Genomic DNA, 11,183 nt, shown 5'->3' on the forward strand with positions numbered 1-11,183 from the left:
CACAATAATGTCTGTATAGTCACTTTTCTGAAGACAAATATATGTTAACATCTTCTAAAATCAGTAGAATTCAGCATTGATAGCAGCTTGATATGGCTGGCAATTGGGGGACAGGAAGGATTTTTGAGATTTATTGAGAAAATGTTTCATGTTTGCCGCAAATGTCTTAGCAGCAGCAAATGGTACAGAGAGGCACCAAATTTCTGCTGATTACAATTTTCCTATATGTTTCTTTCCTAGAAACAGGTTTGGAGGTGACATAAGCTTTTGATGCTCTGCTCTAATATCCCACTGCCCTCTGCTACAGTGTTTACTGCCAGATGCAAGGACACAATATACTTTTACTTTATATCTACATAAGAGGCTAGGTAGCTAACTTGAAGGTGTTATTGTGCTTGGGAGTTAACAGCCCCTTTGGAAAACAAGGGCACACCTCAGTATCACAGAAAAGTCTCCTCTCAATTAAAGCATCATTTTTACCCTTAAAAGTACATTTAGGAACATATTATCCTCCTCAATTCATAACAAACTCAGCAATTTTGACAGTCTCGAACACTGAGATGTCTACTGTACCACAAATCAAACATTCTGTAGGAATGCACAACTAAATTACACTGATTTTGTTACCTTATTTGACCACTTGTAGGCTTGAAGAAGTTGGCTGTAAAGAGGTGTTTTGTCCTGAACAGGATCGAGGCTCAAGAGTCCACTGTTGTGCAGAGGATGGTTCTCCGAGGGTTTACCAACCAGGTTGCTCAGACGCTCCAGTTCACTGAAAGAAACAGAATGGCATTTTTTTTTAAAGTCAAATGTGCAGGTACAAATATCTGAGATGTACAACCCTCCTGCAGGGACAGCAATCACACACAAAGTCTAATTCAATATGTATGTGAGTTCTAAATAACCGCCCAATTTGATTAAAAAAAAAAAATCTTAATCGCTGTCATTACCCAAACAATTAAATTGGTCTGCTAGTCATTAAGCTCAGCATCTCTAAAGAGAGAAAGTACAAGTCAAGAGTCTTTGTAAGACAACCTGGAAAGAGTCAAACTACTGTGAGTCCTGTTCACAAGCCCTTCCAGAACCCAGAGCATCTTCTGAACAATGCACATCCGCAGAACTTCAAAATTCTGACTTGAGCATTGGCTGTAGTACTGGGGCCAACACTAGAAATACTTTTTTACCCATCAAGTGGGCAGATGCCTCATTTCATTAATGATCTGACTGCAAAGAATCGCACAAGAACTTCACGGTACTGAAATACTGGATGATAAACTGCAAAGTAGAGGAGTGTAAAATACTACACATGTGACAAAATAGGTCAGAGCCAATTGCTAACCAATGTATTGTTGTCTGGGAACAAGATTTTGGAGTTATATTAGATAATTCTTTTAAAAGCTACCAAGCAAGACAAGCAAAATCACCAAAGGAATGGCATGGCTGCCATGGAGCCTCCTCAACTTGAAAACAACAAAAACCACAGGGATATAACAGAAGTCTATACAGCTGTTTACAACGTCGTTCCTAAGAATGATTATCTACTGTCGTTCCCCAAAGATGAGAAGAAGTGGGTAACAAATTATCACAATCAGCATAAACCAAAAATCAGCAAAGTCTATCCACCAACGTAAAACAACTTCTTGTTTAGAAAACCCCAAACCCTAAGTTTCTGGAGGCCAGAAGATGTCATGGGCAGGGCAGTTACGCGCTTGTCCTGCCTTGGGACACCCCCCTGGACAGCAGAGATGTCCCGGGGGGACACGGGTCAGAGATGTCCCAGGGGGGACACGGGTGAACCCAGCAGAGCCCGGGACCCACAGGGAACAGCATCCCCAAAACCTTGGTCTCTATTTACGTGAAACATACCAGCTTGTACTGGTATTAACAACCACATTTGCATACACTAACAACCACATTTACATACACTAACTACCACATCTACATACACTAACTACCACATCTACATACACTAACTACCACATCTACATACACTAACTACCACATCTACATACACTAACTTTCCAGCCTTACAAGTTTTGGTAAAAAAATGGTCATTCTTGAACCACTTGGATGCTACTGAACAGTCAGAGCCTAAAGAAATGTTTGGTTTTATTCATAAAACACGAGAAAAATCTCCCTGAAACCTGAAGCATTCGCTTTGCCAACGCAATCCCAGCAATGGCTCCTTTTCTAACACAAAACCAAGAACCAGGTAAATATTAGGAGCAGAACTCCTCTCTTTGGAGACTCTGAACGAAACACCACGAAGGGGCAACACGCACGAGGCTGGAAGGAATAAACCGGAGCGGGATTTTTTTGCATTTCTTTGCCTAAAACTTTCTCCGGGAGTGGAAACGGCACCGGGGCCAGGCCCGGGGTGCCCCCGGGCCCCCTCTCCGTGTCCCCGAGGCGGGGAAGCCCCTCCGGGCCGGCTGCTCACCCCAGGTCGCGGCTGACAGAGTGCAGGCTCTCCTGGAAAGCGGCCACGAAGCCCTTCTCGCGGCCTTCCAAGGTCTCCTTGTTGCGCATTCCATCCTTCAGGCAGTCGAAGACCCGCGTTACGCTGGAGCGCAGCGCCTGGATGGCGGCGATGGCCTGGGAGAAAGCCTCCAGGTTCACCCCGGGGCTCAGCACCCCCTCCGCCATCTTGGCCGGCCGGGCCCGGCCTCCCGCGCTCCCTCAGGCCGCGGCGGCGCGGGGCACGCTGGGAAATGTAGTCCCGGCCCGTGGTTCTCCGCCTGTTTCTTCCCCTCTGATGTGAGGCTTATTATTTTCAAACGTATGTTTTTCGGCTGTTAATACCACGTTTATTTTAGCCGTCTCCACGCTCCCTGTCATTGCGGTGCCCAAGCATTTCTGATTTTACATCCTGCCCGGGACAGTAAAAGGGCTTGAGGGTCGTTTTACTATTTTTAAACTGTAACAACGAAACGGTGGCCTGGAAACAAGCCCATAAATGTATAAGGAACTTGCCCCTAAAGAACAAAAAGCACAGCATACCTTTGGCTTAGAAGCTCACTTTTTTTTTTTTTTTTCCTCCAGGGATCTGCTTTTTGTTTATAAATGATGAACCAAGTTCTCCTGAACATACAACGGGCAATTCAGGGCACCGAGAGCTCCGTTGGCTCTGTCAGGAGTTAAGGCAAACTCTGCTTCAAGATAAAGCTGAAGAAGAGAGCAGGAGTTCCTGCTCCTCTTATTGCTCCTCCTCTTTCGCCACACCTAGGAGGAGAAGGTTCCATAATTTGGTGTGCTTGTTCGGAGGGCATTGCCTTGCCCAAGTTGCTCACCGCTTTCTTCTAAGCAATACTCCTTGAGTGGCATCTCGCCCAAACCAAGACACCGTGCGAATTTCATCGTCATTATAGGTATTGTGTAAGTGGGCATTGTGGATAAAAAAATACGTGAAACCAGGATATCTCCCAGGTACCGATAAAAATCTTTTTGCCTAAAAATCACCAGTAAAACATAAAAGCAAGAATCCAGCTGATGTCGAAAACATCAAAAAATCTTCCCATGTGACAGCTGTTGAGTGGGCTCCTGCAAAACTGTTTGGGTGGCCCAATATGGACACGTATCCACATGTGAGTGAGCATCAGAACCGACATTTTCTGTCCTCTCCACCAGAAGTTCGAGGACTTAGTGATCTCCTGTCAAAAAAAGAGACCACATTTAAAAGCGTATGGGTTCTATCCACAGTGCACAATGCAGCATCACGTGGAGAGATGCAAACAGCAGCCGCAGCCCTGGAAGCAGCCTGCTGTTAGTTCAGCGTTCTGGTCAGACTAATAAACCCTGCCCCTCGGCATTGCTAATTAGCTCTGGCAGAGCCCTGCGCTAACACGGTGACACCACACCTTGCCCAGTTCCCAGCACGTGCTGCTGAATGTGCCACCGAGATGGACCAAGGGATGGAGCAGAGAAGTGAACTGCCAGCTCTGGATCCGTTCTGTGGCCAAAGAGAGAATTTCATTTTGGGTGCTCTCAGTCTCGTAACGTACACAAGCTCTGAACTCACCTGGAGAGAAAGGGAAGGGGAAAAAAAGTAACAATCCAACCTGGCATCACATGCGGCTTGAGGAGAGCGGCACGGTTCTCTTCTGAGGCAGAAGCTTGACTGGGGAGCACATAATTAACATGAACCTTACACAGCAAAGTATGTTACGGCAACGTTACTCAAATTGCAGCTACTAAGAACCAAGTGGGCTGTAATTAATCAGCAGCATCAGAGAAAAGGGAGGATTTCAGAATCCTCGCAGAGGTACTGTAAACAATTTGTTAGGAAAGAAAGTGTCCAAATAGAAATGCATCCTCGTTTGAGAGAAATTAATTTTGTTATCAGGAGAGACAACTAATGGCGAGTGTTGGGTTTTATATCAAGTACAGATAATGTCTCATGAAATGTCTGGACAGGACTCAACATTTGGAATAAGTGACATAAGAAATTATCTTTTTCTTCCTCTGAGATAGATAAACGCTGATATTCATTCTGTGGCAAGCTGGACCGATATTCATCAGCAGGGCCTCTTCATTTCTTCATACTTCATTGCTACGTTCTTGACAGCACTTCAGATAAATATAATAAACTGATTTTTTTGTTGTTCAAATAATTGTGATGCTCAGTAGTGCAATTGGTAAGATATTCTTGCTATTTTTACATTCCTATTAATTTCTTTCAGGCTTTCAGTCTTCAGTTAGCCACACAGTTTACTACACGATGCATTATTGAAACAGAAGAGAAGCTGGAGGTTATCGACTCATGTTTGAGGCTCCTGCCAAGAGAAGGGAATACAACCTGCCTCCTTTTAGACAACGTTGGAATGGCAAGACATTTTCAGATGCGGGGGAGCCTTGATCTTCAGTGCCATTTCTTTCCTATTGTTCCCTGAATCAGAATCTCCCACTATATCCAAACAACAGTGAGCGAAAATCTTATCTGAACACTCCTGCCAGAAGAAACAGCGAAATAATGAACTGAGCTGACAATGATGTAGTTATCATCAGATTTCCCGTGGGATGAATAGAGTTAGCTCAGGATTGTTTCAGGCTCTCAGGTGACCTGGATCACACTCGAAAGGATCTTCCCCCACATCATGGTGGATGGAAAACAGACCTGGAGACCTCCCAGTCCCCTTAGGGGGTCACTGTAGGAAATACAATTTTCAGTTGGCTATTCAGTTCCTTATTCAGAATGTTTTGTCTCAGTTTACGGCTATAAAGTGCCCACATCACACACAGAACATCCCGCACGTAACAGATTTGTCTGCAGAACCACTAAGGGCTGGATGGATTATGACTCTTCCATTTGCCCTTGCCTGATGAAAGCAGCACCCTTGATATCAGGTTTAAGATAATTCGAAGAGATCTGCCGTTCTGCTGTGCTGCTTCTGGAGTTTCGCTCCCTGGGGAAGTCAACACCTTATCCCAGCACTGAATTTACATGAGAAGTGTAAAGCAAAATACAAAAAGTCAATCGTACCCAGCAAAACTCAGGGTGTTATTTTATGCATGCGGAATTCTGTCCCGAAATATGTCAAATTTTACTTGCAAAAATAAAAGGCTGCTGTTTTATTCTCTCTGTGTGCAATCTGCAGAGAAGTATACTCAGCTACTTCTTTTCTTTAAACATTCAGTGATCAAGTGTGGAATCTGATGTAAAACCGAATGGGAAGAAAGTATCATTATTTAAAGGCTAGATAACTGCTTAAAATTAGAGCTGTGAAGGCATCAAAAATACCAGAAATCACAGATGGTTTGCAGATAAATTCACGTTGCATTTAGTCCACTCAACATCTAAAAAAAACCCTATGCTTTTGCCTTGCTTTTCAGTCTATCTGTTGATGCCTGCTCAAAACATACTTTAAATTGGGCTTTGAGTCCTCTTCTGTTGCCCTATACCTTCAGATCCTGGTCGCTTTGAAAAATCTACAGAAATACATCTATTTTTAAATCATGTCGTTAAAATTTAATATATTTTGCACAATTTCAAAATGACAACTATCCTAAGCAGGTTAAATAAGACATTAGCAGGAATTAAATAGTAGCAAGAACAGACAAGTAGTGCTGCAATATGCAAGTGGCTGAGACAGAGTGACCCAGTTGCTTCTTCGTGACTATATTGATGATTCTGCAGGGTTAGAGTCAGTTAAACTCATTGTTTTCCCTATCTGAAGACTGCAGGATCCGGCTTTTACATAATTCTGGGATATTCGTGTATTCTGCAATTTAACTAGCTAAAGCCTATTTGCCTTTTTTTTAATGCCTGGGCTGTATTTTCAAATGTTCTGTCTTGCCCTCTGGCTTTTCTCTCTGACACTGGTTTGCTCTGGGGAAAATTCCGCTCCCATTATCATGAAAGACCAGGATTTGGCACAATCATTCCAGCTTTACCGCCTAGCAGCAGTCAGCAGAATTTGCTTGAATACATAATGCTTGAATTGTACTCCTTCCCAGTTTCTTGTGGAGGTTGGATTTTGCAGCAGGCGAGGGGAAGCTTGAAACGTGATGGTTATTCAATACATGGCTGAGCACATCCAGCAGCTATTGCTCTTCATTGAACAGGCGCATGAAAGTTTTAGATGGCAGCGTACCCGCTGTTATGACAGTAAATGTGATGGAGTTCATGGTACGATATATGGCATTTCTTCTTGCCAGGAGCAAGCTCTAACATGCAGATCTGAAAAGCAGAGGTTGCTTTTCCCCAAGCTCTTTAAAAAAAATCTGACAAGGTAACAGCTACTGACGCAAGTTCAAAGTGTTCTAAAGTTCCTGATTAATAAATGTTATTTGAGAAAAGTGTAATCTCAGGACAATAAGGCCTGACATGAACCAGTTTCAGGTATGATTTTGGCAATCTCCAGCTTTATTCCCTCTAAACACAAACGCAACATGCCAAACAACCATCCTGCCCAACTCCTGAGCTGAGCGTTCCCTGTTCCACCAGCCACTTGCCAAGAGTCATTTGCTCCAGTACTTCTTACAAAAGCCAAGCTGCTTCTCATAACTCTCCATCCTAATTAAGCTACTTGCTGGCTCTTGTAATCACCTCTCCATAAACCGATCAATCTCAGCAGGATTTTTAACAGATGAAACTGGGTTGATCTCCCCTTAAAGCACCAGCCATCCCGAAACAACAAGGTCTTATTTTTTATTTTTTCTTGCATGCCTTGTTTCATTTCCTTTCCAGTTGCAAAACACAGAGGCCAACAACAAAAACAAACGTAGTCAAATATGCTGAAGGCTGAATGAGGGCTTGGAAACCTGTAGTTTTCCAGACAAGTCAAGCAGTTCTAGCAACTGCATAGATCAAGATTTTCTTTCAAGCTGTTTCACACTCAGTATTGTTCATCGATCCATTAAGGAAGACATACAACCATGCTTTTTAACAGAAATCCAGACAAAAGAGGCAGAATGAATCAAAGTTTTGGGGTACTCAGAACTTGGGCATTTCAGAAATGCAGTACTTCATCTTGACCTTTATTCAAGAAAGCATCTGAATTCAACTCGGAGTATGTACAAAGGGACTTTGAAATCCACAAGCCTTTCTGCAGCCCTGCTGACTGCTTCAAGACCCTGTCTCTGGAAACTGGAGGACAGCTAAACTGAGTTCTATTCAGAGTTCACGGCCAAAAGAGCATTTCCTCTGGGGTGGGCTCCATGGGGAAAGCGCACATCCAAAAACCACGCAGAGCATCCCAGGGGCACTGCAGCACTCCACGTGTTACCAGGACACAGCTGGCATTGCTCACATTGCCACCAGACTGGATTTACCCAGAAACTTCTACTCCTGCAGATATTGCTATAGAAAACATCCTGCATGCGCAAAAAAAAAAAAGAAAGCTAATCACTTTGGTGTTCTCAAAAGCATTCCAGCACATTTCGTGCTGTCTCATAATATGGGATAAGATAGACATCAGTACTTGGAGATAGTGGACGCACCATATGAAGTGGAAATTAATTGGCTTCAAACAAAAGACTACCTTCATTTTGCGAGGACAGACATAGGAAGATACGCACAGACAGTGGGGCCACATTGCCACCAGTATCCCCAGTGAGTACCTGCCCCATTTGGGTGTTGTTCCACTAAGACCAGCAAATCCAAAAGCAACATGAAGGACGGTACGTTGTAGGCGCTGGGCTGCTGACACACCGGTAGGACAGAAAACAGGGAAGGACCCAGAGCCGTGTGTGGCACAGCCAGAAGATACAGAACAGGCTGGATTTTTTTCCAAAGGCTGTTATCTGAAAAAGACTTTGCTTTATACTTGGGCCAATGTGGTAAACTGTGTCCGGTTAGCTCAGGAAAAGGTCAGAGATAATTTAAAGTAAAGAAAGGCCGTCTCTGGCAGCTGTATCCAATTCAGAAAGATATATTATCCCCGAAGGAACATCAGAAAAAAAAGATCCTTATTTATTTTATTTCTGCATATTCCACTTATCGCTACCCTGGTGCATTCACACTGTGGAACTGACCTATGTTTTCAAGCAGAATCCAGCCAGTCTCTCCTCAAATGAGACAGAGATTGTCTAAACAGACAATCACTTCCTGGAATTTGCAGATCTAATTCCATACTACAGTATTTAAGGTCTCCAAAAAAAAAAGGGACATCCATCTTCCCTCTGAAAAAAAAATAGAAAGATTTTCCTTCTATCTAGAGATTATTTAGTGCTCTGTTATTGACACTGCTTCTATTGAAAGATTTAAAGATAAAAATGCAGTGTATTCAAGTAGCGATCATTTTTCATCGTCACTTAGTGACAGTACAGCCTGTAGTCAATTGCTGCAAATTTATCTTTTCTGCTATCGATCGTGTGTGGGGCTCAGCTGTTTGCAGGTGCCTGGCTGCGTCTCTTCTGAACTGCAGCAAGAAATGCAAAGGCAGTGGACAAGAGTGGTGCCAAGCAGTCTTGTTTTCTGTCTAAAGCTGTTTAATTATTTCCCTATAAGTGGTGAGATAAGCAGCTAGAAGGTAATTTGTTGATGGACACAAGACATTTCCTGCCAGACAAAAGGAAAAACATGCAAACACCGTCACCCTGTGTAGCGCAGTCTACAAAGAGTCACAGGAAACTGTGCTCAAGACACTGGATGTGAATGAAAACTTCAGGTATCAAAGGAGCAAATGTTTCGAGAAAAGTAGCGGCTGCCAATCAGGTCGCTACAGCAAACTTCCCGTGACCTCCTGTGGTGAAGATGCTCTCTTGTACTCTCCTGAGGATTCCCATCACATCATGGAAAAGATTCCTTCTGCTTTTTAAAGCCCACAGAGAATGGAAAGTATTATCCTGAGGGTTTGGAGCACTCCAGCCTCCAAAGCTCCATGAACCGTTTTTTTACTTAAGAAACGGGGATTAATTCTGGTCACCTTCTGAGTTTGGTGTGAAGCTGAAGGAGAAAAAAATCTCAAAACATTTAGATGCAAGATAGAACCTGCTGGTTCTCAAACAGAACAATATTGGATCTCAGACTACTGTCTCAAACACAGCTACTATGTTAAACAGAGCCAGACTTCTGTATCTGCTCTTCTTTGCTTAAGCCAAATACATTGGTAAGTGCTGATACAGGGGCTGTGAATTTGAAGGCTGAATAATGCTTGCGGGAATCCTTAAGAGACCAAGAAAGCTTTCTCTAGAAGCTGTCATGCACCTCCCTGATGGATCACAGCTCACAAACCATAAATGCACTTAACGTGGGGAGCAGTCGGGACCAGGTCTCCGGCTTCCTACAGCAATTGCTCTGTTATGGAGTTAAAAGATGCATTTGTGCTTGTTTCTCGTACCAGGTACTAGCTGAGATGTGACCCAGACACCTTTAAAGTTTCTATCTATAAGGTGTTTGTGTTAAATATAAAGGCTGGAAAAAAGGCATACAAAGAACTTCAATGGATGAACAGACCAGGGCACCTCAGAGCTATTTGCAGCTTTCTTATCCAAGTGCTGCCATTTATCCCCCATCCCTGTTGTGACTTTGGGTCAGTCCCTTTTTGGATATTGCCCACATGGATTAGAAAAGGGAAAAGCAAGCACTGGCCATTGCTTGAACAAGGATATCCATTCTGTTCCTTGTGTCCCCTGCTTCTTCCTTCCACTCCTGCTGGGGAGACCCAGGAGATCAGTTCATACAACAGCAAGAAGCCCCAAACATTGTAACTGCAGGAACTACCTCGAGATGAAAATCACGTACTTTATTCTAGAGGCAATGACTTAACCAAAACCAAGCAAGCTATACAAATAAAACACATATGTATAGGTTCACCCCAGGTTTGAACTTTACAATGTTTGAGGCCTTCTCTCCTTGCTTGTTAATCACATGCTTTAGGTTCACTTACTAATCACTGCTACGACAGACATTCTTCTGCAGAGCCCTAATCTTTTTACACTCCTCAGCAAAGAGCTCTGACTCCTTTGTCATTTCCCGATCCAAACCCTCCTGCTAATCGTCTCTTAACAGGTTTATCAATCTGTTCTGAAGCTCACACACAGGAACATACATGTTCAGCAGATATTTCCCCTACAACTTTCTCTGCTACACTATTTTGGAGCACTGTTCTAAACTGTGCCAGCTAACTCTTGCTATTTGCAGACATGGGAGATGGGATTCTAAACCATGAGGATTTGCCAAGGTAGCTAAATGAGTATACTAGCAAAAGGATATTTCTCTTAGTGTACAGCTCATTCCTGTTCTTCAAATAAATTGTACTAGTAGAAGAACTCCCACTGCCTCAGCAGAAGGCTTTTGTTGATAGGAGACTAGTTTCACCTCTTGCATTGCAAACCAGTATCTCAATGAGAATACAGCTTTTGACCAGGATGAGTCGTTTTCTCCTCAATATTCACAGCTGCCAAAAAAGGGAATATGATCACTTCTTAAAGAATAAAAAGTGGCTTAATTCTGTCCCCAAAAATAACCTGCACTTTTGATCCATTCTAAATTCCTTTTCTTGCAAGGCTTTGCTACACAGATAACAATGTTAAACAAATCAGCAAATTACTCTCCCTGCAAGAGCCAGGTCATATTTCACCATTAGAGGAGGAGTCTGATTTTTCCTTTGGTGAAAATAAACCCACAATAACAGTATTTGCTATAACTCATGTCTCAACATTCTGCCTCAAAATAGTTTCATTTTGTTATATTTAATGCTTCAGCATTACATCTTAAAATAATGTCAATAATTACAAATCTC

At 43.0% G+C, this 11,183-nt stretch overlaps 1 protein-coding gene across 1 annotated transcript in view; it reads right to left on the reverse strand.

Annotated features, from left to right (window-relative positions):
• Window positions 1-2,663, reverse strand: part of MED27 (mediator complex subunit 27) — an 80,951-nt gene extending 78,288 nt beyond the window's left edge. Inside the window, exons 1-2 of the mRNA XM_065648617.1 lie at window positions 2,441-2,663; window positions 628-772 (exon numbers count right to left, since the gene is read on the reverse strand). Of these exons, the coding sequence (XP_065504689.1) occupies window positions 628-772; window positions 2,441-2,646 (351 nt within the window). The 5' untranslated portion in view covers window positions 2,647-2,663. The remainder of the gene's footprint in view (window positions 1-627; window positions 773-2,440) is intronic.
• Window positions 2,664-11,183: the final 8,520 nt, after the last annotated feature.

This window comes from Caloenas nicobarica, chromosome 19 (genome assembly GCF_036013445.1).
Source record: "Caloenas nicobarica isolate bCalNic1 chromosome 19, bCalNic1.hap1, whole genome shotgun sequence".
Taxonomy (NCBI): Eukaryota; Metazoa; Chordata; class Aves; order Columbiformes; family Columbidae; genus Caloenas; species Caloenas nicobarica.